At 36.8% G+C, this 27130-nt stretch overlaps 1 protein-coding gene across 23 annotated transcripts in view; it reads left to right on the forward strand.

Annotated features, from left to right (window-relative positions):
* PARD3 (par-3 family cell polarity regulator) overlaps nt 1–27130 on the forward strand; it is a 441179-nt gene that overhangs the window by 227912 nt on the left and 186137 nt on the right. For 18 of the 23 annotated variants that reach the window (XM_021542937.3, XM_085564036.1, XM_085564095.1 and 15 more), the window contains 5 exons: nt 7115–7240; nt 8601–8980; nt 19114–19253; nt 20755–20883; nt 24740–24778. In XM_021542937.3, the coding sequence (XP_021398612.2) occupies nt 7115–7240; nt 8601–8980; nt 19114–19253; nt 20755–20883; nt 24740–24778 (814 nt within the window). The remainder of the gene's footprint in view (nt 1–7114; nt 7241–8600; nt 8981–19113; nt 19254–20754; nt 20884–24739; nt 24779–27130) is intronic. The other 5 variants (XM_021542932.3, XM_085564063.1, XM_085564074.1 and 2 more) reach the window with 1 other exon arrangement.

Below are 27130 nucleotides of genomic sequence, written 5' to 3' on the forward strand. Positions count from 1 at the left end.
GATGTTTCAAATCAGGACATACTGGAAAAGCAAATTCTATTACAGAGGAAATAGTTTTTATATTAAAATATATCCCCTTTTTCTTCATACTGCTAGAACTCACTTCACTGAAAAATGAACCATAGGTGTAATTGCTGAGTTTTTTTGACCTTCCACAAAATAATCTGCTGAAGAGGGGAGACATTTGGTTCCATGTCTTGAAAGTGTTGGGGAGGATCTAGAACATTTCCAAAAGTTTTCTGCCATGCCCTGTGTGTTCTGATGGAGGAAAAGCAGAGTTCATTGCTTGGGATTGATTCTAAGTGCTTGTGTTGTGCTGCTGCTTTGCTGTCTGCATACCCACGCCTCTGCATGCTTTCAGGTAGGATAAACACATTTTTCTCCAGCTGCTTCTAGTGTGGGTAGGGAAAGGAGCACACCCAGGTGTTCAGGTTTGAAGCAATTGGTGGGGATTTGGTTAATTTTTTCCCCCCTCCTGGTTTCCCACTTCTTTGGAGCAGATAAGACACATTTGTTTCTCCTTTTGCTAGATTCAGAGGGAGAGCAGATGCATGGCAGGGATCTTCTGCTTCCTACTTATTTCTCACTGTAGCACATGGCTGCTCTTTGTTCCTCCCCTGGCTGCAAAAAATAATTCTCCCTGCTACAATCAACCTACAACTCCCTGCTTATAATAACTTTATCAGGGGATGTGCTTAGTAGAAACCTAATTATAGAAAACCAAACACAGGACTGAGTAAAGACTTTGAGGGATGTCCAAAATTAATAGATCTCATGTCATATAGATTAGTCCACTGTCCCATAGTTTTATATTTGCTTACTGTTCAATCCCAGTTATGCTGTGCTTTCAATTACTTTTCTTATAGTTCCTTTCTCTTGATTTTGAAAATGTTATCCGATAGTCAATGGTTATTAAATCAATAGATTGAAAAAGTGTAAAAAAATACTATGCAGTTCACCTTTTCTCCTCTATGCAATAATCAGGAGCCTTCTCTCCCCAAAAAATTCACAAAAATCCCTCTCTAAGAAAACACTCCAAAACTATAAAAATTATGTGCCATAACTCTGGTCTTTACTTCTATTAAGAAAATATTTGACTTTTTCATGGTCTTTGGAGGGTTTGGAATAAGAATCTTTTGAGTACTAGCTTTTGATCTTGAACAAATCTGTAAAGGTCTCTGCCTCATTTATATAGATGCTGTGAATTATTTCTATTCCCAGTAAAACTGAGACTTTTTAAATAAAAAAACCTTGTATTTCTCTGGGAAAAGTATTACTGATTTGTAAAGACATGGTGAAACTTTATGTATATGTTTCCTTGTTATCTTTCTGGTTTTGCCTCTAGAAATGTATCTGTCTTTATTGGCCTATTTGATCATATGATTTTGTTAGCAGATTTAGTTCACCTTATCAAAAGGGAGGAGGGTATACATATTCATCACCTTATGGTTGTGCATTTTTTAAGGATAAAAGTTTTGTTTGTAAACCTGCTGGCACATTTTTGCAATGGCATAGATGCAGCATTTAGCAGAAAAAGAGGCATGAAAATGAAAGTAGGATGAAGGTAGAAGAGAAGGCAAGTACCAAAGCATTCAGATAATAGTAGGAAAAAAAGGAAATGAATGACAGAAAAATATGAAAGGAAAGAAAACGGTAACTCTGTGCAAAATTGCTATACTACCAATTCTTCCTTCTTATTAGGTGCTCAGAGACAGAACAAACAGTCCCTTAAGAATCTCATTTGAGCAGCCTGGATGGTGTGGGATGTTCTGTTGATGTTTAAGTGAGGATGCACCAAGTTCTCAGAAAGCTCAATAGTAATTATAGTGTAATTTACCATTATCTGGCCTCTTCTGCTTTTGAAATCTTCTCAAGCTCTAAACCTAGCTGCTCTTCTGAAATCCTGCCATGTCTGTCTTTGGAAAGAGATTCCATTGACACAATGAATATATGAGAGAACATCAGAAATCTCTGTGAATAATGATATGGAAATCAGAGTCCCATAGTCCCAAGACTGCTCTGAAGTCTACTTAGTAAAGCAGAACTGAAAAGGATTTGGATATTCATCTGGAAACCCTACAATGAACATCCACTAATATGTATCAGACATGTTTGATACAGACAGGTATGCACAGCTCTGCCAGCTTTTCTTCTGTTGAAGCATGTCACAAAATCCATGATTAACTGTGCATCTAAAACCTGCAGCTAAAAATTTTTTTTTGTTATATATCCTAAATGTCTTAAATGTCCTAAATGTCTTAAAATATTATTTCTCAAAAGAAAGGAAAAAAAGAGAATTTTTGTCAGTTCAAATGACAAATTTAGCAGGTTTTGTTAAAAAGAAAGAAAAACTTCAAATGGAGGTGAGCGTTTAAACATACACAAAGCCTAATTACCATTACTAGAAATCTATACATTTGAATTTTTTTATACTCTGTTTTTGTTTGGTTTTTTTTTTTTTTTTTTTATTGGAAATATACTTTTTTTTCCCTAGAGTTTATAACTTCACCTCATGTGTCACTGTAAAAATTTTAGTCTTGTGCTCAAGGTACAAAGAAAACTAAAGTAATATTTAATGGCCATTGTCTATGTGAGAGTCCATAATATTGCCTTCAAGGTGCCTCTCTAATGATCATATCCTCTTTGATCAAGTAGGAGGTCCATGCTGTCTGCTTCTCCATTTATTCTTCTCTTGCATTTCCAGCCTTTTAAGTCTCAAAGGTAGCCATGGCTTTCAAAAACATATGTATGGGGAAAAAACTCTCTGTGGAGTTAATGTATGATTCCCTCATCTTGTATCTGAATTCAAACTGTGTGATCTCAGCCTTTAAGAAGTTTTATAAGCGTAATTTGAAGTATTAGTCAAGCTAAAATGCTGAGGAGTGGTTACCAAAGACTGGGAATTGGTTCTGGACTTCAGGCATGAAATTTAACTGCCGCCACAGCAGTGCTGTGATCTTAATATTGGCTAAAGGAGTTTATGTGCAATTTAGCATTGAGTAGCCATAATAATTTAACTTGAACAAACAAGCCAATTTGCCTGCTCTGACCTCTGAATCTAGGAATTTTTTACTGTGTTTATGTTTTTGTAGAACTTTTTAGAGATCTTTCAAAGCATGAAACTGCTGCACATCAGCTTTTCAATCAGTCCTTATTTTTGTACCTTAATCTGGTTTTTGCCTTTTCATGTTAGTGACTTTGTGTAAACATTTAAATTGGTTATTTTCTGTTCTGTCTGATTTGATTACACTACAGTTAGCTTGCAGGTAAATAGATAAATAACTTCAATGTGTACATACAAAGGGCCGTGATGGGCAAATCATATTCTAGATGCTCAGTGTCAGTTTTTAGTTTTTCTTACACTGTCAGTTCTTATTAAGATAAATTATCATCATTTTCATACATCTGGATGACATGTGGAGAGTTCACATTTCACAAACTACCCCAACTAAGTCAGACAATTTAGATGTCAATAAAAAAATCGATGCTTATTTCTAGTTTTATCATTGGTTGTAATTTATACTGAGAACTGAAATGTTAACACATGTAGCTGAGTTTATTTTAATAGTATAATTAGAGTAATGAACCTTGTGGAAATACAGTGGTGCAAATGCTAATATAATCTCAGCTGCTTACATTCCCAATTAGGTATTTAAAACAAATACAAAGATTGAGCTCTGTGCTTTGGCTGTTTCCCTTCTGTTTCTGTGTCAGCTAATGTTAGCCTAAAACAGCACAGGTACCAATTTTTTATTTATAATTATTGTTCCAACGGGATTGTAGACTTGCAGAGTATTTTGTGATGATTCATGTGATATTTGATCTCATTCTTGAAAAAGTTGGAGTTTAAAAGTTTTCTAATGAAAGAATTTGTATTAGAAATTGTGTTGGCTTACTTTAACTGGACAAAATTAAGCAAAGTCAAATATACCCATACATTTGTATGCTACAAGGTTGTGTTTAAAATAAATGTATATACTGACTTTGGTACTTTATGCCAGATGAGTTTAGATGCTTTCAAAATTTATGTCTTCCTAATGTAGAAAACATAATATTGAAGCTGTAGTATAACTCCACTTCGCAGGATTAATGATGGTGGCATATGGCAGAGAAAAAAAATCCAATTTGTTTTTAGGTTACTGCATATTTGCAATATCAGGTCTACTTTGCTTATCTCCAGTTGCTGCCACAACAAACATGAATTCCCAGAAAGTCTTTTTCAGAGTCATATTCTTACATTTAACCATAATATGCTGAAGAAGTACTGTAGGAAATTGGTAGGCTTTTGTTAATTTTTGAAGAACATGCATTTTCCATAGTTCTAGTTTTCTCTGCTATGCAAAGCCTCATTTGAAAAATTGTTTCTGAAGTTGTGTCTAAAGGGATCTTTTGTGCCATGTGTTTATATAAAAAATTAAATTAATTAAAAGGCACTGTGAGAAGCCTGGTTTCAGGTTTGACTCTGTCTGTCCATCCAGCCTTGAATTTGCTCTCAGTGACTTTAGCTTTATATGCCTTGGTTAACCTACCTCTAACATTTGTTAAAAAGCAAAATCCTCACGAGCACCATATGCCATGTTAGAGATGAGCAGTCTTTCATTAACAGAACTTATTGGCTTTAATGAGATTATTTACAGTCTTGACTGGTAGTTTATTTATCTGTTACATTTATTCTGCTATTGGTTAGGATTAGTAATATTTTTACAGATTTGAAAGCCTAAGTGGAATAAATTTAAGAAATGTCAAACCATGCATAAAGGTGCATCTTGCATTAATAATTTTATATAAATTCAGAATGTGGGACAGTAGAAAGCAACATTTCAAGAAAAATGCTATGTCAAAACTATTGGTAGAGCAATTATTTTGTAATCATAAATACATGGAGACATTGGGATGAAATAACCACATCATTTTGTATCATGTATTGTAATTGTATTAACTTAGATGGTTGTACTTTGTGTAGATATTGTTTTGATATTTTGGTATTTTTTTGTAGTTAACCATATAAACCAAACACCTGTTGTTATTTCTTTGTATGCTCTTGTGCAAGCATTGAATGCACATCCAAATTCTGAATTGTCTTTGGGCATTGCAGAGGAGCACTCCTGCATCAAAGAGCTGTTGGGCATCAAATGAAAGAAAGGAAGTGTAGACACAATTCCTTTCTTTCCTGCTCAAGTGTTTTGTCAGTTTTCTCTTAAATGTAGCATTCCCTATTTTACAATATCCTTTGCCTATCTCTTCCCCATTTAGAGATATGCTTTTCAGTAGCTTCACTTTGTGGCTTAAAGACAATCTCTCCAAAAGAAAGTCATCAACTCACAAGTGAAGAAGTCACAAACTTTTCTAATGTATCAGTTTTCTATTTGTTAAAATTATAATTCTGATAAAAATAATATAATGAAGCCATACAAGTATTTTTCCTTTCCTTTTTACTATTAATATAACTGTTTGGTTTTTCATGGAACTATCATCCATAATTTCTTTATAATTATTTATCAGTTTTAAAAATCTGAGACTGCTTTCAACACATTTTTTTAGTGATCAGAAGGAAAAAAGGAATCAAATAAGTATTTTAAATTTTGTTTTGTTTTCTTCCTGTGACTGCATAACTTAATAATGATCAGAAAATTGTAGTGCAACACGGTCATTAGGTTAGTGGGCCACTGTTCTGGGCTTGTAGAGTTTTCTGTCATGCAAATGTCTGACTCAAGCTTCATTTGATGATTTGTGCTGTCAGAATTTATGTTGTTTTTCTCCTCATGGTCTCTTTACATGCATAGATCCTTTCAACATCATATCTTAATGTCTCTAGGTGGTTCCAAAATGGAAATACTACTAGGGTCATTTCTCCTTCATCTACCTTGTAGGAGAAAATGGATGACTGTTCTGTAAAAAAAATGTATTATTTGCTTATGCTGGCGGTACATTGGTAAATGAAGAATTGAAAGTGGAAGAAATAAGTAAATTTGGTTTTTTGACCTGTTTGATGAAGTGCTTAAGTGCGTATGTAACTTTTGAGCACATGAGGAGTCCTTTTAAGCACCATTGACTGCTCATTTACTTTGAAGTATTATGTGTGAATGGAAGTGCTGTGATCACTGGAAGGTTTTTGCTTAAAAGACATGTGTGGTCTTCCAATTCCTTCTGATTTGGACCAAGTATTTCTCATTCATGCCTTGAAATGAATTCGGAAAAAAGTAATGCTGTAGACTTGGCTGCTGTGAGTTTGACCCACTGATACATCCTGTGGGATTTCACTGTGAAGCTGATTTTCTTGGAAAAAAAAAAAAATGAAGTGCAGTGTCGATGCAAGAATAATTCTGAAGATTGAGTTCTCGTTCGGGTAGAGAGTTCAGGTATAGAAACATAGGAAAGTATCTCAGAAGTCTTTTCTTCAGGATCCTTTTGCATAATTTCAGGTTGAATATTTGTCTCTCTAAATATATCTTTTAGATGATACTTTGGGTAAGCACAAAACAGAGGGGGCTAACTCACTGGACAGACACTATCAAGTGGAAATTGTCTTCAGTCAATTAGTCTAAGATTCTGAATTTAGAAAGAGCATTTAAATTTTTTATTTTATCTTTTTTGATTTATTAAAAAATGTCAAGCATTTGGTCCACGTGAAATTATTGAATTCTCTATCCATCCCCTCATTACAGGCTGCTTATTACATGAGATGACCCCATGTTTCACTTGCACAGAAGGAGTAGTGAAGGCTGTGGCATTCTCTACTAATTCAGAAATTCAAATTTTAAGTTAAATCTATTCAGCATCAGTTAACTAGCAGAAAAGATATCTTTTCTCAGATATGTGGTGGTTCTTGGAATTTTTACTACAGAGAAATCTTGGCCTTTTTCAAGAATGGATGTGCTGTCAACCTGTTCATTCTTACTTTTGACATGTTTGATACGCCTAGGCCTTTTGTTTTATGGAAAAGGGATAATAAATCAGGTAGTTCTTAAAGTTATTTGAAACTGCTATCCTACTTCAAGGTAAAGATGGTTTGAAATATAGTTTCTGTAGTGATCATGATAAAATATTAAATCAATAGGATTTTCGATGTTGCAAATTATTCAGATAGTAATAATTTGTAATCTTAATGTTCCAGAACGCTGGGGCTGTTGGTGAAGCGGTTGGAGAAGGGTGGAAAAGCTGAACAAGAAAACCTTTTCCGTGAGAACGATTGTATTGTCAGGATTAATGACGGGGACCTGCGGAACAGGAGATTTGAACAGTAAGTGTCCTTACCACACGTTACATTGCATTATTTGAGCTTTAGCACGTTGGAATAATTTGAGGAAGGTAAGAAAAAAAATCTCTAAGCTTGCCTTTCTAAGAAAGAAAAGATACACTCAGTGGCTTTTATATAGCCAGATTAAAAAAAAAAAACACAGGATAATTATTGTCATTAGAATATGTGCAATTCTCATTTGTTTGTTTTTATACCTGAGAGATTTTTTTTCTTCTTATATTGGTAATTTGTTTTTCTTGAAATTCCCATATGACTTTTGCTCTTATATTTGCAATGCACTATGTTCAATATAAATGGACAACATGAGGACTTGATTTTTAACATTGTAAAAATATGTGGTTTCTTGATTGTGTGAGAACTAAAGGTGCTGTATATGCAGAAACTTCCTGGACAAGTTTGAGAGACAAACATTTGCTTACTGGTTGTCTGGACTTGGTAGAATCTCTAAATGAATCAGAAAGACTTTTAAGAGGGGATTGTAGTTCACATTCAGGTAAGAGAAAGAGAAAAATAGAAAAGAGGCATGCAGGTAATGAGTGATTGCATGGATGTTAATGCTGTTCTGAAATCTGTAACACACTGAAAGCCAATTATCATTTGTTCTGATCATCTTACACTTACTATATATTTAAAATGTGGTTTTAATTTCTTTGACTTTAACCTGAATTGAAACATCACCCTATACCATATGGTTGAAAGCAGCTTGTCTCTGCTTGTTCTAAGGTTCTGAATCACAGTTTTAAAGTCTGTGAAGAGACCTTGTTGTCTTTGTATACTTTGGATTGTGACCTTGAAGCCCAGTGTCTGTCTGTACAAGATTGAGCATTCTTTTCCTATTTCTTAATGTTGCATTCCAATACAATACCAGCTGAAAAAAATTGAATTGTAAGCTAGACTGGTTGCAAGACTCCATATAATCAGAAAATTGTGGAATACATAGTCTTTTATAATTAATCGTTTTCATTCTGATAATTCTGTTGTCACTGTGGTAACAGTTATCGCAATTATTACAATTATCAAGGTTCAAAACAAAAGGACACTGCAGTCCTACTATGAAACTGTCTGCATTTCACGAATGTGGTTAAAATTTTTGCTTTTCTGAATCCAGTATTTGCTACATTAGTCGTTAAGCATATTTAACCATAGTGTTGCCCTAAAGCAGTAAACCTTAGCGAAAAGCAGATCAAATAGGCGAGTGAACAGATTCAAGTTTTATGGTTTATGCTTGAGTGCAGTGTGTCTGTCAGCTCGTGTCGCTTAATTAACATCAGTAATTATGCTTATAGTGTCTCGTGGTCTGACAGTCCTAATTTGCTGATTTTCTGTTCACTTTAAAACCTAGAGCACAGCATATGTTTCGCCAAGCCATGCGTACGCCGTTCATTTGGTTCCACGTGGTGCCTGCGGCGAGCAAGGAGCAGTACGAGCAGTTGTCCCAGAGCGAGAGCGTCTTCTACTCCAGCCGCTTCAGCCCCGACTCCCAGTATGCTGATGGGAAAAGCATCAACAGTTCTGGACTCCACACGTTACAGAGAATGTCTAGAGCGGGGAACCACTCCGACCAGACAGACTCCTACTCACAGCTACCTCATAGTGTGAACTCGTCAGGGAAACCACCCTCCGGCCTGGTACCATCACCTCAGAAAGTTCTCACCTCCACTGCCAACAGTGGCTATAACACCAAAAAGATAGGGAAGAGGCTCAGTATACAGCTAAGGAAAGGTAAGGCTCCAGTGTGCTCCCCATGCAGTAGGAGATGTGCGCGTAGATGTGTGTGTGCCCTTGCCACTGTCCTGGGCAGGAAGGCTGGCAAGAGCACGAGGAGGGCAGTGGGTTCATTTTTGCAGCCAAGGCACTGAGTTGTCCCTGAGAGCAGGTCCAGGAGACCCACCCTGCCTTCAGCGCGTGCAGCATGCTTGCAAAAGGCCATTTTAAGGAGTGATTTAACATTTTTTTCTATTTCTCAGCTAATAAAGTAGTGTAGTAAATGCCTCAAATTCTGTTAGCCAAAGACCCAGGGAGTGGTGAACTATTTAATGTAAACAACTAAGCAAAAATGGCCCATGTTCAGTACTTCACAGTTACTTTTCAAATTGAGTTTTGCCTTTAGATTTAATTTAAGAGTGTTTTGAATCCAGTTGGTAAATTGGACGTTCTAATTTCCAGCTAAAACTTTCATTTTTTTCCACTGAGATGTTAAAACCTTTGGTTGAGATGTAATGTGATATTTCCTGTCTTGGCCCTTATGCTAATATAATTTGAACGGGGGTGAGAGACACTATTTAAAGTAGTGTGTGCTTATCTCAACATCTGTGTTATATGTGCACATGTAGATGCATTGGTACATCCGTGAAAGTTTTATGATGTGAGAAAATTGGTATTTTTTTGTAGTTAATGTGTAGATGGTTTTAAGATATTTGGAAGTATAATAAAATTACATTTAGATGCCAGTATTCTTAGCTCTTGGGAAATGATTTTTTTTAAAAGATTATATATGCTGTAGGCTTTATGGTATTCAAATGAGCATGTTTAAGATTAGCTATAATTTGATCTCTAGCAACAAGAACAGTATTCACATTACACAGCAGAAAGTTCATTCGTATGACAGTATTCTCCATGAACTGGGGTGCATTCCCCTTAAGATACTCTATGTGCTTAATGATAATAGTATTTATTAAGTAATCTCTTTATTGAAAGACATTGAAGACAGTGCAATGAATGGTGGAGATTTTACAGTTTCACAGGTACCAGGCTACTTGTCACATTATCATTATGCTTTCCTTTCTATGAACTTCACATGAACCACCAGATTGCTTCTTTCTGGTTGCTGAATTTTAAGCTCTACAAACTTGGATGACATAAGGTTGAGTTGACAGTTTGCTTCTGTTGTTGATGCTCCTTCAAGAATTTCTCTAGGCCATCAGCTCAGATCAGCCTACTTGGAAAAACTTGCTGTTATTGGTTGAGTAAGGAATTTGTGTGCTTATAAATATGCTCTCAGTCACTAGAGTGATTTTTACCTGGGTTTTTCGTGTTTGTGGAAGTCTTTAGAAGTGTTACTTGGACAGTACATCAAAGAATTCTCAGGAAGACATGGAAATAAGGATTTAATGTAATTTTAAAAGCACTAACAAATAAATACATAATTTGGGACCACAATATTTCTGCATGAAACAAATATGGAGTTACAACTCCTCAAAAGATGCAAGGATATAATTTTGGTGTGTTACGGATTTTTGACTGTGATATGATGTTCTGTTTGGTCATCTTGCACTGGATACTGTTCCAGAAATACTCCCCCCAAGGCCATAATATAATTTATCCTTGCTGGCACTAATATCTTAGCTGGGTTTGGAGTAAAGAAGATGCATGCTACCTGTTGACGAAAAGTGATCTCTATGATACTTTAACATCGAGTTCATACCAGAGGAATTTGAAGGTTCTTACAGTAGTAAAAACTTTGAAATATATTTAGAGTATTTTTCAGAAGTTTGAAGGGGATATTTGTTTCTAACAGTTGGCTTATTTGAGAATACTACTTATGGTAGAATGGCAGCTAGCTCAGGCTTTCGATAAAGGTAGAAACTGTCTTTTATGCATGGTAAAAATAAAGAAAAATGTGCATAAAGAAAGATGCCTTTTTATCATTGCTGTCTTTCATTTGTTAATACCCAGTGTGGAAAGAAGCATGCCCTCTCATTTTGACTTACATTTGATCACTCTGAATTCTCACATACAGAGCAACAAATGCAGCAAATGCTTAAGGACACCCCAGGTATTTTGTTGTAAGTATGAGTTCAGTAGGGATGTTGATTGGTTTTGATTATTATTTCTAAGGAAGGATGCTGTAATAATACAGGCTTTATATATATTTAACAAATTTAACAAGTGCTGACAGGCAGTAGTTGTTTCCCCAGTTAGCATCATTACTTTAAAAACTCATTGTGGGTAACATTAAGGCATGCAAAGTGTTGTCTTAAAATTCAGTTTTCATGTAACCTGTACATATTGATAATGTACGTAGTATATGAGAACTGACTGTTTTTCAATACAGACAGACCTTCTTTATTACAGCTGTATTTTTATATATTGCACAAACTTTATGATATAGGTTGACAATCATAGAAAAATTCTACCATATGTACTTCTGTAATTATGATTTCTTAATATTTATTGCTGATTTGGCATTTTAAAATAACCTGAACTTTCATAGGATTTAGCTATTTAATAAAGTCAGAAGAGAAGGTCAGTCGTATGTTTCAGTCAATGTGGAATATTTGTTGGCTTTTCTAAATGAAAATGGATATCTGTTTATCTTGGCTTAAAGGTCAAGGCTTGAACTTTTAGCATATAGATGTAGGGGTTATTGCTGATATTCTAATGCCATTAAGGTTGTATAGCAGTGTAGCTTAATAGCTTACACAAATTAAGATAATGCAAGACATGACAGTGAGCCTATGTTTATATATACATTTTGGTGTAAACTGATACACAGTAAGTATAAATAAATGAAAATAGTTCTTTGCAGCTAATGAGTAAAGAAAATAAGACCACTGATACAACACCCAGACTGTTAGCACAAACTTTGACTTCATATGCACCAGGACACTCCCAGAGTGTTCCTTCTTTGGCTGCAAGTGTTTGAGCCAATGCATGAGAGGAATTTAGTCCAACACTTGTAAATAATAAATAACAATTATATAGCAAATGGCTCTAAGGCTCAGTCTTTGAGCACTTAGTAACTCACAGCATTTAGCCTGATATTCACTAAAGCATTCAAAAGTCTGCTTTTCCATTGGACATTGTGCTACTCAGATTTCATATCTGCTGCTTTTGATACTGCTGTACTAAGACAAGCCTGAAGTACTTGAACTGGAAATTAGCTTAATCCTATTTGTGTGTCATTCAGTATAATACTCATTGCATCATATGATTTCTATCTATAATTACATGTTTCTATAGATAAATTAAATATAAAATTCTGGAAGTAAAATATGAGCACTGAGCTCATGTTTCTTAAGTTGGTCTTAGTTCCACAAAATATTTTGTTAATTTTTTGTCTGAAGTATTCAGTGCAACAGGACTTGAGTCCACATCTCCCCACTACCAGAGGGTGACTTAGACACCAACCATGGGAGTTGTAATTACCTCTTCCTTTTTGGCCTCTTTCTTGCAAAACAAGAAAAAAGAAAGGGGAAGAAATGAGTGACAGAACTGTCAGGAAAGCTGTAGCAGTTACCACATCCATCACAAACAGGACACAGCAGCTCTGTTCTAGATGAGTCCTGAATCAAAGGAGGCACCTCTGCACAGTGCAGGAGAGAAAAATGGTTAAACTGTACATGTGAGCAGGATTATGAGACTTTGCTCTTCAGAGTTCCTTGTGTTCCTTTTGGCTTGCTGGCCTCTCTGAGGTTAATAATGCTGCATCTTGCATACAGAGCTGATCTGAAACTCTGCAAGTCCCACCAGGGGAGTGGGCATTCAGTGCCATGGCACAGTGAGACTCAGCCCTGCTGCATCCAAGTTCCTTTCTGCAAGAAGTCATTAGAGTCACAAATAAGTTGGCATAGATAGTTTGGGAGTATGCTAATTTGACATGGCATTGTATTTGCTCTGGAATGGAGCACATCTATGGACAATTACTTTCTTTCCTTGGGTTTGTACAGGAAAGTATTCAAGACAGGACTGAACTTGTCTGTAAGATATCCTGCATCATGGATCTGAAGTGTACAGATTTATATGCATTTTTCATTATACTCTCCTGTTTTCCCCACACAGATTCTTAAGCCAGACTTTGAACTGACATTTTAAATTTTTGTTTAAAATTTCTTTTGAAGTGATATGTTCTCTTGAAACGCCCGTTCAGATGCAGCGTTTGTCACTTTTGAAATGAAGCGTGTAGATGCCTAAATTACTTCAGTGACCTTGAGAAATGAGATTTCAAAAGTGAAGCAAATAATTTTGAGCATTATTAGTCACTGAAGAAGCATAAACTGCATCAGTTTCATCTTTCCATTTTTTAAAACAACTTCTGATCACCATTAGCAGGCTGGAGCATAAGGGGAAAAGAAGGTTTCTATTAGGTTAATCAAAGATCTTCTTGAGTGGTCTGAGCTTTACTTGGAGGAAAAAAACCTTACTTGTTCCAAATCACTCAACTACATAAAAATGAGCAGGCAATTAGTCTTGGTGGTATATGTGACTGCAGAAATTTTGTAGACAGCTGAGCAGCCTTCTAAGCAATCGTTTGCATGTACTGTAAACCTGACTACATGTGCACAAATTCTGCAACTATGTGGCTTAAACTAGGAGCAGTAAAATGATCTTGGTTAGTTTAGTGATGCCCCTTACAGTAAGAACATATTTGCTGTTCAAATCTTACATGAGGTTCAGTCCTTAAAAAAAAACCCCTGGTTTCCAATGTGGAACACTCGGATAGTTAGTTCAGCAGTCATCCATCTGTATCTGGATCTTCAGAAAGAGTCTCCTGTGAAAAAATCAGGGGGTTAAAGTACTTGGGAGGACACTGTCTGCTCTGACTATTATTAGAGAATATTTGTCCCTTCTGCTTCATTTTACTATGTCATCTCTCTCCTTATTCTCCATCCCAGTATAATCTACTAATTTCATTAACTGACAATGCTTTATTTCGTTTATTTTGTTGTTTTTTTTTTTTTTAATATTTATTTATTTATTTTGTGTCACACACTTTTTCTATCTGCAGCCGACATTGCTTATTGTTCCAGAAAAGGGAGAGTGTGTTTTTTGTCTTGCATGAAGAATCTACACTTTCCCCTAACAGTCCTTTAGTCTATCTGAGGGACTGTTCACCCACATGAGATGTCCCTTTTAAGGATGCTCAGAAATGTTCTCTACCTTTCTTGCAGAACTACTAAAAAAAATGTGGTGCCCAGTTGTCAGTTTTTAGATGTTTTCTGTTGTTTTAGAAGTGAAGTTTTCAGTGTTTCTTGTTATTTGTTTGTAGTTGTTTGTTTTTTTTTTAATTTAGAGACATCTGTATTGAACTCCCTGAGAACTCATATGCATTTTCTTAAATTAGACTTGAAGGAAGAGCATGATTTACTTTGAGCACTGCTTACAGTGCTGAAAGGCAAGACAGCTGTAAGAGAAGTATCACAGGATGTTGGCAGTGTAGGTCCTTCAGTTGTTCTTTACTGGTCTCTAAACCTGTGTCCTTTTGAGAGGATGAAAACACTGCAGAGGTGATCCTGGCTTTTTGTATCGTGTCCTGCCTGTATTTCTACCCAGGAGCACATTTTGCTGCTGAGAATTTAGACCTGTAGTTGGTGCTGAATGAGGAGCCCACAACTTTTTGTAAAGGATAGCCTTAGAAAGACAGAAATGGTATGCCAGACATATTCTTTCCACAATCAAGAAGGTAATCCCATCACTAGTGAGAAATTAAACACTTTTTCTCTGGGAGATAAGAGTCTAGCCACCGGTAGTAAAACTTAAAAAAATTTTTTAAATTCTGTCAATTTATGATCAGACTGCTTCAGAATGAAATTATGATGTTCATTTTAAAAATATGTTTAATTAAATTATAGGAATAGATTTCCTCTCCCCCTTACCTTAAAGCTACTGGAATTTTTTCTTCCAAAACAGCAACTGACACACATCAAATCTGTCACTTTTCTGTTAGTACAAAATAGATCTTTTACCATTGTAACTGTCCTTTTTATTAATTTAAAACTACTTTGTCTTCAGCTCAGAGCTGGCTGAGCTCTTGAGGGTAATGAGACTTTAGAAGGTGTGTTCAGAATCACATTCAAGAAAAAAGAAGAACTGTAACTTGTCGAAAGAGCTGCTGATTTATCAAAGAAGCCTAAGAATTTGAATTGCACAAATTAGTGGGTAATTTTTAAATGTTATTATCACTTGGTGTTATTTGATCATTGTCAGAGATGACAGCTATAGAAGGAAGAAAATGTTTTCTACCCTTTCAAAAATTTATCTTTTTTAAAATCTAGAAGAGATTAAGGTGAGCACAGATCAAAAAATCTAAACACTGCAAAGTAAAGCTCCTAGCTTTGTGTAGGGTGACTCCTCTGTTTTCTAAAATATGGAAATTTCTTCTGTTTTCTATTCATAGTGGTTCTGCCTGTATGTGTGTCCAGTCTCTCCTGTATTACTGGCATAAATCAGAGGAGCCTACAATATGTTTGCACAGTGCACTCATTATTATAATGCAGTTTTTCACCCTAAGAACTGAAAACATTTTAGCAGCAGGAAGATATTAAGATCTTATATGTATTTCTATCAACAGGAGAATCAAAATGAATGGAGTGGAGAGAACTAAATCTGTTATGTGTATAAAAAAGAAAAAAAAATTTAAATCAATTCAGTCACAGAAGTCATACTTATTTTTGTCCTCGGTTGGATGTATCCCTTTATTTCCCAGTGTTGTGAACATCTAATTTATATATAATAACCATAGTAGTTTATGCAGCTGCATCATACTGGGAAGAGCAGCTCTGGGGTGTGAATGGCTAACTGAAGCAGAGAAATGGTAGAAGGAAAATTGCACCCAAAAGCTGCCTCATGCAAAGCTGCACAGAGCAGCACAGGAAGACACAGCCCAGTTGATGCCCCTTCTTTCTACAGAAATAAGTAATTAGAATTTTCTTCTGCTAAAATCTGGGCTCAGTGTGGATTTGTGATGATCTGCAGGATTTGGTAAAGACTTTCTGGAGGTTTGACAGCAGAAAATGCCACAGTCCAAATTTATATCCTGTGTGCATTTGTAATGGGAACATTTCAACTTCTGTTTTTTCCATGGCGGTTTGAAGAGCTGTGTGTGAACTAGACATCTGTAATGATGCTGTAATCAGGCAATGGGGATTAAGCTTATTAATAATGAAATATTGTGCTGGGAGTGCACTCGTGTTCTGATATTACTTTAGAAATTTTAGCAGACAAAACCTGTACTCAAAGAGAAGTATTCAACACTGATCCTTATAATAAGAAAAAGATAAATTCCATAAAAAGATGAGATGTGACTTAAATAAACCTTATTCAGATCATCTTCACATATTGCAGGGAATTAAATAGCTCTATGAATGTTTGAAGCATCATTAAAATTGGGAGGTCTCCTAAGTAAAATATGGATGTTATGAGATCTAGTATTTTTTTATCTCTATGTAACAGTGCAGATAAATTTTATCTTTGCCTGAAAGTGGATGAAGACTTTGAAATCAAATGTCAACTGTCTTGAATGCAGCAGAAGGAAGGGACGTTGTCTCAAAATAATTAGGCTAGAGAAACTGATCCATATTTCCTAAACAATAAGATCTTCATGTCTTTACTGTATATACAGGAGCACTTAGTTACGTTCAAGATGAAGATTTTAAAAGCTTGTGTCACACCCATTCGTGTCACCTGTGTCAGTTTACTTCTTAGCATGATTTCTGTCTTGATAATGAAATATATTGTACTAAATTTTAATCAAATGCAATTGTGCAGATTTCAGAAGTCTGTATGCTGAGTACTGGTTACTATATTTGACTCCTGCTTTCTTTTCATGTGAATATTAATTTGCTCTCTAGGGAGGTAGGTTTAGCAATTAAACATAGGCAACAGAAATTAGTTAATTTACAGAAATTAAGTAATACTGTGGTGAGTTGACCATGGATGGACACAAGGTGCTCACCAAGCAGCTCTTATCACACACCCTTCTCAGCTGGACAAGGGAAGTGAAGCACAGCCAAAAGCTTGAGGGTTGAGATAAGACCAGGGAGAGATCACTCAACAATTACAGCCATGGGTAAAAACAGCTTGACTTGGGGAAATTAATTTAATTTATTGCCAATCAAATCAGAGTTGGGTAATGACAAACAAAACCAAATCTTAAAACATGTTCCCCTGACCCCTCCTTTCCTCCTGGACTCATCTTTACTCATGAATTCTCTACCTCCCTCCTCCCAGCAGTGCACAGGGATGGGGAATGGGAGCTGCAGTCAGTTCATTGCACATTGTCTCTGCCACTCCTTTCTTCTCAGAGGGAGGACTCCTCACAGTCTTGTGTTGCTCCAGAGTGGGGTCCTTCCTATGGGAGACAGTCCTTCCAAAGTGAGCCTTACCCACAGGCTGCAGGGCTCCAAGAACTGTTTCAGTGTGGGTCCCTTCCATGGGGTCAGTCCTTCAGGAATGGGTTGCTCCAGCATCAGTCCCCCACAGGGTCACAGATCCCACCAGCAAACCTGCTCCAGCATGGGCTCTTCTCCATGGGACCACAGCTCCCTGCCAGGAGCCTTCTCCAGTGCAGGCTTCCCATAGGGAGCAGCTTCCTTTGGGAATCTCCCTGCTCTGGTGTGGAGTCCTCCACAAGCTGCTCCACCATGGACCTACATGGACTGCAGGGGGACAGCTGCCTCTCCATCATCTTCTCTGTGGGCTGCAGGGAAATCTCTGCTCCAGCAGCTGGAGCACCTCTTTCCTTTTCTTCTGCACTGACCTGGGGATCTGCAGAGCTCTTTTGCTCACTCCCCTGTCTGGCTGCTGTTGCACAGTTTTGTTTTTTTTTTATTTCTTATATACATTAACACCTCAAATGGTTCAGTAGTTCTGTGTCTTTCACACAGTGTGTGTTAGGCTTCCCAGGGTTCATAGCTAGCAACTGTTTCAGAAAAGTTTTGTTTCTGTCCCCATGAGCTTTTACACAGGTGTGTGCTGTGTAGCTTTTAGGGACCTACCTGATGTTGCTGAATCCTAACTGCAGGTTGCCATTGTAGGTCAGCTTAAATGTAGGTTGGGCCTGTGTATGCCCAGGAAGGCGACTTGGACTGTAGGTGTGCCTTGACAACCTTTGAGAAGTTTCAAATGCAAGCTGTGGGTGCTGACACTGTGTTGGGGGGCTCTCCACTGGATGGCCAGGTATTTTCATGCTGCATTAAGTGTCCTGGATAGGCTTGATGTGTAACATTAAGGGGGGAAAGTGCAGGTTTTTGTAGATTTTCAGGGGTTGTTGGTAACATTGGATAAATTGTATCTAAAAGAGGATGACAAAGGAGCTTTCTGTGTACTAGGAACGACTTCTGTTTATCTGTTTATCCCAGAAGTGATGGTATACCTAATTTCTCTGACATACAAACAAGTCTCACTTGCTGTATTGACTGGACTCCCACTCTGCATTTCTCCAGGTCATTTTAAGTGCCTCTGTTTTGCTTCAGTCTGTCTTGGCCAAGTGTAGTCAGTCACCTGGATGTGCAGCAGGACCTCAGAAGTGGCAGCCTGGGTTTTGCTCCCTGCCTGCAGGACAGGCAGTGGGGTGGAGCCCAGCGAGAGCTGAGGTGAAGCCTGGGGGCAGAGGAGCTGTCGACTGAAAGCAGCCTGAGGTCCCCAGAGCAGGAGAAATGAGACCACTGAGCTCCAGTACTGTCACCAGTGTCCACAGGAGAGCTGACAGAGCCCCATGCCCAGCAGCATCGCTGACTGTTGCCATTGAAAGAGCTGCAAAGGAAAAAGGAAGGATCATTGATGAGATCCAGATTGACAAGGGGGAAGACAGTGATAGGATATCAGATATGCTTTGTTCTGATTCCTTGTCACTCAGCTCATCTGAAATAGAAAGTCAGAAATATGGCAATGACTTGGAAGTCATCAGAATAGCAAGTTGCAGGGAGTGCCTGCTGAGCCACCTGTGCCCAGACTCAGTGTTCAGCTGCAGCTTTCTTGTAGATCTTTTGTTTTCATTCTTTGTCATGAAGTAATTCTTGCATCTTACATGTATTTTCATGGATTGTATCAGTGAGGTATGCATACATTCTGCTTGGTAAAAATAATATGTGATATAAAATGTGCATTTTAACTAGTAATGTGCATTCCTTATGCAGGTACAGAAGGCTTGGGATTTAGCATTACTTCAAGAGATGTCCCCATTGGTGGCTCTGCTCCAATTTATGTGAAAAACATCCTTCCGAGAGGTGCAGCTATTCAAGATGGAAGATTAAAAGCTGGAGACCGATTAATTGAGGTGAGGAAATATTACATGTTCCTTGTCTGTGTTTTGGCATGAGCCCACACACTATGTCACTTTGAGAGGCATTTTATGTTGCGGGAGACTTTTTCCCTATTTTTCTTTTTTTTGGCTTTTTTTTTTTTTAGACATCAAGTTGCTGGGCATTTTCAGTACATAACTGTTTGAAGAGCTGGACCTAAACATACTACAAAAACATAATTTTACATGTCCTTATGTGAATATAGTGTCAGAATCTTGCATTGCTGTTTAGGAACATATTGAAGCAAAGCAATTGTTACCTAGTAAGTAGAATTAAATCAGCATGGACTGACAGACTAGAAATTATTGAAGATGTTGCCAAGGATAGGAGGCAATACCCTGAAAGGTTTAGTGAATTAACTGAAAGAGACATAAGAGGAGAGGAGTCCTACTGCGAATCAAGGCCACTTCCCTCCTGAAGTAAGGATGTCCTCAAGGGAACTAAATTTCTCTCAGATAGGTGCACTGCAGAGAGCTTTCTGCAAATCTAGCTGGAGTGATGCGTTATCACCCACAGCTCTTCATTACTGTCCCTAAGCCAAATGACACCGGAGGTCCAGCTGAGTCTGTAACTGCCTCTCAGGGCTCCAACTTCACTTTACTGCAAAATTGGCCAAGTCAGCTTGAATTGTTGCTGGAGGAGAGCCCCCTGTAATTACTGTAATTCAAGGTAACTCAGATGACTTGGGTAGAAGGGGACTGAGAAGCATTTAAGATGACAGCTGTGGCATCTCAACTGTGTGAGCTGTGCTCTTGTATGAGGGGAAGGAAAAATGATTTGCTGACTTCTGAGCACTATGCTCCCTATGCTCCCTTGCTTAACACTGTTAGTTGTTGTGCCTTCTTTTCCAAAATGTTTCTGAGCAGGCAAGCCTGAGATTTATTTGATCTTTCTCTGGCTTCTCCCTTACTGAAGTTAGCTCGTACAGTGGGGAATGCTGCATGTATTCCTTACCTGCCTGTCCTGATCAGTGGCATGTGGAGGCCAAGGGATTAGACAACTGAACAGAGGCAAAAGTAACAACCCCAAGGTTATACAGGGAAACAATTACTTTCTACTTTTGTCACAATTTGTTGTGCTAAATATATTTGGAAGGTATATATAACACCAAGACACATGGAAGCAGGACCACTCTGGGATCATACATTGATTTTGCCAAAAGATGTTTATGCAGAGGTTCTTGTAAGAAATACCAGTAAATGGGATTAGTTGGCTTTAGAGTGTGCTGGACTGTACCGTAGCTACTGAAAAGGAGGGAAATATAAATGTCTGGCTTGTTATTTTTACTTATATGGCAAGAATGACCATTTAATTAGTTCTATTAAATGAAAGCTGTAATGTCAGCTAAGAAGCAGATTGCTCCAATGAGCTTTTTTTTAATACTGTCCCATATTATGATTCACATGACTTTTTGCTGCGTCTGCTGGTTTCTCTGTTTTGGAGTCTCCCTGATATCTAACATTTCCTTTGTTACAGGTAAATGGAGTTGATTTAACAGGCAAAACTCAAGAAGAAGTTGTGTCCCTGCTGCGAAGTACCAAGATGGGAGGAACCGTTGCCCTTTTGATTTTTCGACAGGAAGAAACATTCCATCCAAGGGAACTGGTGCGTAAAATAGAGAGCAGCTAAGAGATTTAGATGAGTATGAGCAACTGATTTAATCTTGTCTCCTGTTAGTAAACATGCGTGGCCAGCACTGAATATAAGAAAAAGGAAAACAGCTATTTTGCTTTATTTAGAACATTTTACATGCATGTTTTTTGTTTTCTTCAAGATCTGCTATTGGAATTAAGTATTTGTTGATAATGTATGAGTGAGAGCTTTATTTTGAGTGAAAATGTTTATTATAGGAGAAGCTATTGCATAGACTTTATTTGGATGCATGCAGACAAGTAGATTATTTCATATCTTTCATAAGGAGAAATCTATGTTTGAAAGCCTACCATTTGTCCCACAACCTGCTCACTAATATCTTCTCAAACATATACTATTATGCCAAAATAGGATATGTAAATACTTTTCTATCAAAAAGTGGAAAATATAAGAAGTAGTAGCCTTTTTTGAATATAAATGCAATCTCTATGGAATGGAAACCCTGCAGTTATTAATTTAGCAGGCAATTCAGAAGATGTTTCTAAGGAATTTACATTAAATAGGAATAAAATGATGTTTCATACTGTACCTGCTGCACTTGCTAGTGTATATTGATATTTCTCTGATAATTACTCAAGATAGCTTCTGTTATGAAAAGGTAGATTCTGAATGGTAGCAGTCTCACTTTGTTCTGTACTCAATTAAACTGCTGAAGTTATTTATTATTTGTATTATTGTAGCTATATACAACTCTAAAATAATTTACTTGGCTGCATTATTGTGAGAAGATAGACAAATATAAGTATGATGAATTAATAACTTCATTTTTCTATTGGATTTGTGTTACTTTGAATGCAAAGAAAATGAATTTTTGTTTAGTCATTTCAAGATATGAAACATTAGCCTTTTACTTTTCAAAACTGCCATTAAACCTAGGAAGTCAAAGTGTCAGGGAAGGTTGAAAATGAACCAACTTTTACCTTAAAATTCTTGGAACATGCCTTCAAGTGCTGAAGTGAAAGCTGTCATAAAGTGAAGAGAAATAAAAGTTTGAAATCCTATTACACCCTTCCTTATCACTGTAACAGTGAAAGCAATCTGTTTATAAGTTCCTGTGGTACAATTTTCGTGGCACTGCTATCTTTCATAAAGGTGAATGAAAATGCTTTTTGAGATTTCTAAATAAACTTAGAAGTCAGAAAATACCTTAATTTTGTGTATATTATTTCTGTGGTAAAATGAGGAAGTTTTAATCCATATTTTGACATGAGATTTGGTTTAAATAATTGTAAACAAATATATGGTATAAGTAATGCAGACATTTAATAGCAATACACTATCTAGTTTTAAAATAACAGCCAGTCAGCCCCTTTGAAGGAGTTCAAGCTCAGCAGCCTCCCTGCTGTGGCTCAGGCAATACCCTGTCAAATGCTTTGGCAAAGTCCAGCATAGGGAAGCCAGACCTTGCTGTGGCTGTGTCAGGTAGCAGGTGGGCTTTGCACTGTGAAATGAGATTAGATCAGAACTGGTGTGTTCTTCTGCAGCTCCAGCTGATCAAGTGGTGTTGTGAGGATCTGACAGTACATGTGATGATCCTCTGTTGCATAAGGATTTGTTTGTTTGCATTCTGAAGTGAGGAACTCTTAGGTATGCACTGCTGACTGCTGTCAAAGAGCAGGGGCAGAATTGCTGGGGAAGGTGTTGAACTAAAAGTCATCATAAAGGCTGTTCTTTCTTCTCTGGTAAGAAATAATCCTTAAAAAAAAAATAAAGCAAATCTTTTCAACCAGCTCCTCTCAACTGACTTTTACTGGCTTATTTAAAAAAACCCAAAACAAATAAAAACAACAAACAAAAAAGCTTAAAAAAAAAAAAAAAGAACATTAATTTTGAAGGAGGGAGGAGAATGAGCTGAAATCATGTCCATTCATCTTTTTCACATCTGATCTTCTCTGGCCACTTAGGAACAATTTGTCTTTGCATCCATCCCCTATTTCTCTTATATTTTCTACATTTGTGTGCTTTAAAATATTAATTGCATGAGATGTGTCTCAGCAACCATATGTAGAAAATAATGTTATTTGATGTTATCCATCTTATTAAGGGCAGGACTTGCTGTTGCTTATTGTAAACACTCACTATTAAAACCATTTTACATTTGCCAATGTTTGTATGGATAGTAATCTCAATAAAACAGGTGTTTGGATTTTATGTTTTGGGTTATGGCTTGAATGACTTTTGAAAAAAAAATTAAACATAATAGGGTTTAATTTTAAGTAAAATGAAGATAATAACCTTCAGGAAAGTTAAGGAGTTTAACATTGCTGTTATTACAAAAATGTGTAATTTTAGCTACAACTCAGGGGATTGTTAAGCTGGGCCTGTTCAGGTTGGTATGGGATCTCTGAAACTTGTGTGGATCAGGTCAGGTATGTGTGTGTGATGATTCAGTGCAGCAGAGCAAGATAAAAGTGAGGAAATGTGGAAGCAGGGAATAAAATCAAGTTGCAAGAAGTCAGGTTTTGTAATTAGTGAGATGTGGAAGAATGACCATATTTCTCCAGAATACTGGGCATTTTATTGCTTCCACAGTTACCTGCTGCCAGATAGGTAATGTTTTAGGGCTTGTCCACACTGATGTGAGCTAGACATTATCTCTTAACAGCCTTCCCTCCCTGCCCCCCTCTTTTTACAAAAGGGCTGAGGATTATTCTGGCTAAGTAGAGTTCCTGGAGCACTGTGGTTACCTCACATAACTTGTGAATCATTTGCTTAGAGCTGCTACTGACTGTGAATCCTCTGAAGGACTGACTTAGGTTATTTAGTTTTTGAGCTGTATTTTCAGTGCCAGCAGATACTGGCTGGCAGTGTTAGTCTCCAGTACCCTAAGAATTAATATCCCCATTCGTACATGTGGCACCTTTACATTTTCCTTGTAGCTGTCTTAATTTTTTTTTTACTGGTTGTTGGCTTCAGGTTGAAGCTATTATGTAAAAATGTATTACTGCTTTGCACTGGATTTTTGTGCTTTATCATTTGATTCTCCTGCAAAACAGCCTAAAACAAAAACGTCCAGTAAACCCTAGCATTTCATTAGGGCCCAGCAAAATGGAAAGAAATACCTGGTTAGCCCAAAAGTGATCAGCCAGCATTAAGATGTCTCCTGAGCCAGCATTAAGGTGTCTCCTGAGTTCTCAAATGGGTTTTAACATAGGTGGGTGTGGGCTTTGAAGAGCCATAGTTCCTTATATGTGTTTCCAGAATTGGTTGTGGGATGCATTTTCCAGTGATGTGTGTTTGCCTTATGTGCCCTGAGACACAGGTGAGGAATAAAAAGTACAGGAGGATCCCTTCTCTGGTGAGCTGAATACATCCTCCTGTCCTGGAGTATGCAGAGCTGCAGTTCTAGTTCATCCAAACATGCTCAAAAGGGGAATCCCTTGCTAATAAGATTTTTTTAAAAATAGGTACTTGTTTAAAATATTTAGAAGGGTTCATCAGGGCTGCTGAGGTCATTCTCAGAAAACTTCAGAGTAGAAGGGAAAAGCCAGGGGGAACTTCCCTGAATGAGAACGTTCCACCAGTCAGAAAATAGTGCAAGCAATTGTGGTTCCTCCTGGGCCAGACAGTCACCACCCTCACAGCCAGGCAGTGTCAGGTGCATATACCATAATGATCCTGGAATTATTTTTGTTCACTTCTCATGTAGTGATTGTTTAGACAAATTTCAGTCAGGGGCGTGACGAACATCCTTCATTTTTTATTACCACTTCACTTCAGAATAAGAGATCTTTGTTTATCCCCTTGCTGTTAGATAGTATGTGTCGTATGTAGTTGTGTTCTTATTTATTTTTTTTACTTCCTTTAGAATGCAGAACAAAGCCAGTCACAAATTCCAAAGGAAACGGTAAGAGCTTTGTCTTTTCCATATGGGAAGACTCCCAAATGTTTTTAAATTGATATGGCATTTCTCAATCAAAGTTTTACAGATCCTTCTTTCACCTTATATACTGTAGATGGCTCTCTGTAGCTTTACATTTTAAATGCATTTTTTAATGTAATTTGAAATACTGTTTGAAAATTATACACAATTCTCTTACTACATATATTCAAGTGCTACTTGAAATTACATCTCTTGTATACAGCCAAAGGCTGAAAGCTAAATGATAAGAGTAGACTTTAGTTTGGGTTACATATTGAAGCTAATTGTTTAAATCTTGATTATATGACAGAAATCTGAGATACAAACACAGAAAGTAGTCAACTAGGATTTAAGTCTTAATTGTATCTTCATAATAAACCATTGTTAGCTATTTTTAAGAAACTATATGGAAGTAGTATTAAGTTTAACCTTTTGAGGGGTGCAACAGGTGATACTTCAGTGAGGCTCTAGATTGAGGTTGTGTAATGTTAATATATCTCATTTTAGTCAGTGGAACATGATCAGTCCAATATAAAATACACTAATACATCTAACAAGTTTGTCTAAAATAAAAAGTGTACTTTATGAAATAACAACAGAGAATATAACAATAATATATTACCTGAAAGATATACTGGATCTTAGCTAAAAACATACTTCAAGAAACTCCATTCAGTTAGGTACCTATTTTAAAATTAAATAATAAATTCAGTTATGGAGAAATTGAGAAGATTCATGTTGGGATTTGAAATGAGTTAGGCTGCTGAAAAACAAAAAGAGCTTGTCTAGATAATTCAGAATGTTCTTACTAGCAATGGTAAGATGGTGTCTGGAATAAAAAGAAAGTCAGGACTAGGTAAAGGTATGTAAGAGCTAACTCACTGAAGGTAATCAAGAGTATGTTGGTTGATAGTATTAATTTTTCAGGCCAATGGAATGTAACTGTAAAAATGGGAATTTGAGTTAAATGTTGGCAATATTCACTTCTATCCTTCTGAATTTTAGTGTCCTTCTCTCTGAAAATTACCTGCTTAAGGGCTCTGCAAAACTGTGGGTGTATCACTGTTTCAGACATGCATTGCCATATCTCTTTACTGCATCTCATTAGAGGATGTATATTTTTATCTTGATAGTTTCTTACCATGTACTGCTGATAGGTAAGGAGATCAAAGATCAAAGCCCAGGATAGTATTTCTATCTGTAATTGCATACCATTGAGAATGGAATACCATAATTTGTGGGTGCAGCCTTATAAAAGTATCCTGGTTGTAGGAGTTGAAATTCCACCCTGAAAGCTCGTTAAGATAAAGCAGATTGCCTCTAAGGTGTTTATAGAAATCAGTTGCTCATCTGTTGCAAAGTTAATGTTTTGTAGCAAATTCTTTGGTGAAACCCCTTCTTTGGCATTCTTAGAGCCAACCACTTCATCTAAGGAAAGAACAAAATAAAACAGGTATCTCCCATTTGCTCTCTTTAGATGTGGTGTAAAAAATGCTTGTTAATCAGGAGATTGCAGGAGGGACAGTGGGTGTATGAGTAGCTAGAGATTTTTGAAAAAAAAAAAAACAAAAAAAACCAGCTATAAATCCTTAGCAAATCTTGAAAATATGGAAGTGAATTGGAAAACATATGAAGACTGAGTAACATATGGTTACTGAGGGAATGAAGCTAGAAACTTGATCAATACAAAAAAAATTGCCTAATGTCTTGTGTTTTTCATTCTTTATGCATTGGGAATTTTTGTTAATTATTTAAAGGCTCAAAACAACTGTGATTGATGGTAGTAACACCAGCTCTCTTTATATTTACCAACTCCAGTATGTGAATAAAAAAAAGAGACTAAATGTGAAAGGTTTTGGTGGGTATTTGTAATGCACAATTCTTTTGCACTTATATCCCTTTTCCCAATCTACTTAGCTTTGGATAAGTGTGATACTTCAGTTTTACGGAACTAATTTTCCTGAGCTGCACATTAGTAATACAGTCACACATTCTTTATTATTATTTTTGAAAGTACTTCTCTTTGCTTTCCTTTATTCTCCTTGGTCCTGCTTCAATACCTATTTATTTCTCCTCTGTCTATTTTTCAGGTCTTTGAGATTTCTAATCTCACAATTTTGTTTCTGTGCCTGCTCTGATCTTTGTGCTGTTAGTAGTGAGGTTTCAGTCTCCAAGTGTCAAGGACTTGATAGTTGAAAGCAAAGCAGAAAAAACCAAAACCAACAAAAGAGCATGATGAAGGCAGTGAAGCTACAGAAATGAGAGAGGTGGAATGCAAGTCTGTTTTTCATTTAAAGGCAAAGTGGTTGTGAGGTTCTTTTTTGTAGTTGTTGTTAT

The sequence above is a fragment of the Lonchura striata genome, chromosome 2 (genome assembly GCF_050655825.1).
Source record: "Lonchura striata isolate lonStrDom1 chromosome 2, ASM5065582v1, whole genome shotgun sequence".
NCBI classification, from domain to species: domain Eukaryota; kingdom Metazoa; phylum Chordata; class Aves; order Passeriformes; family Estrildidae; genus Lonchura; species Lonchura striata.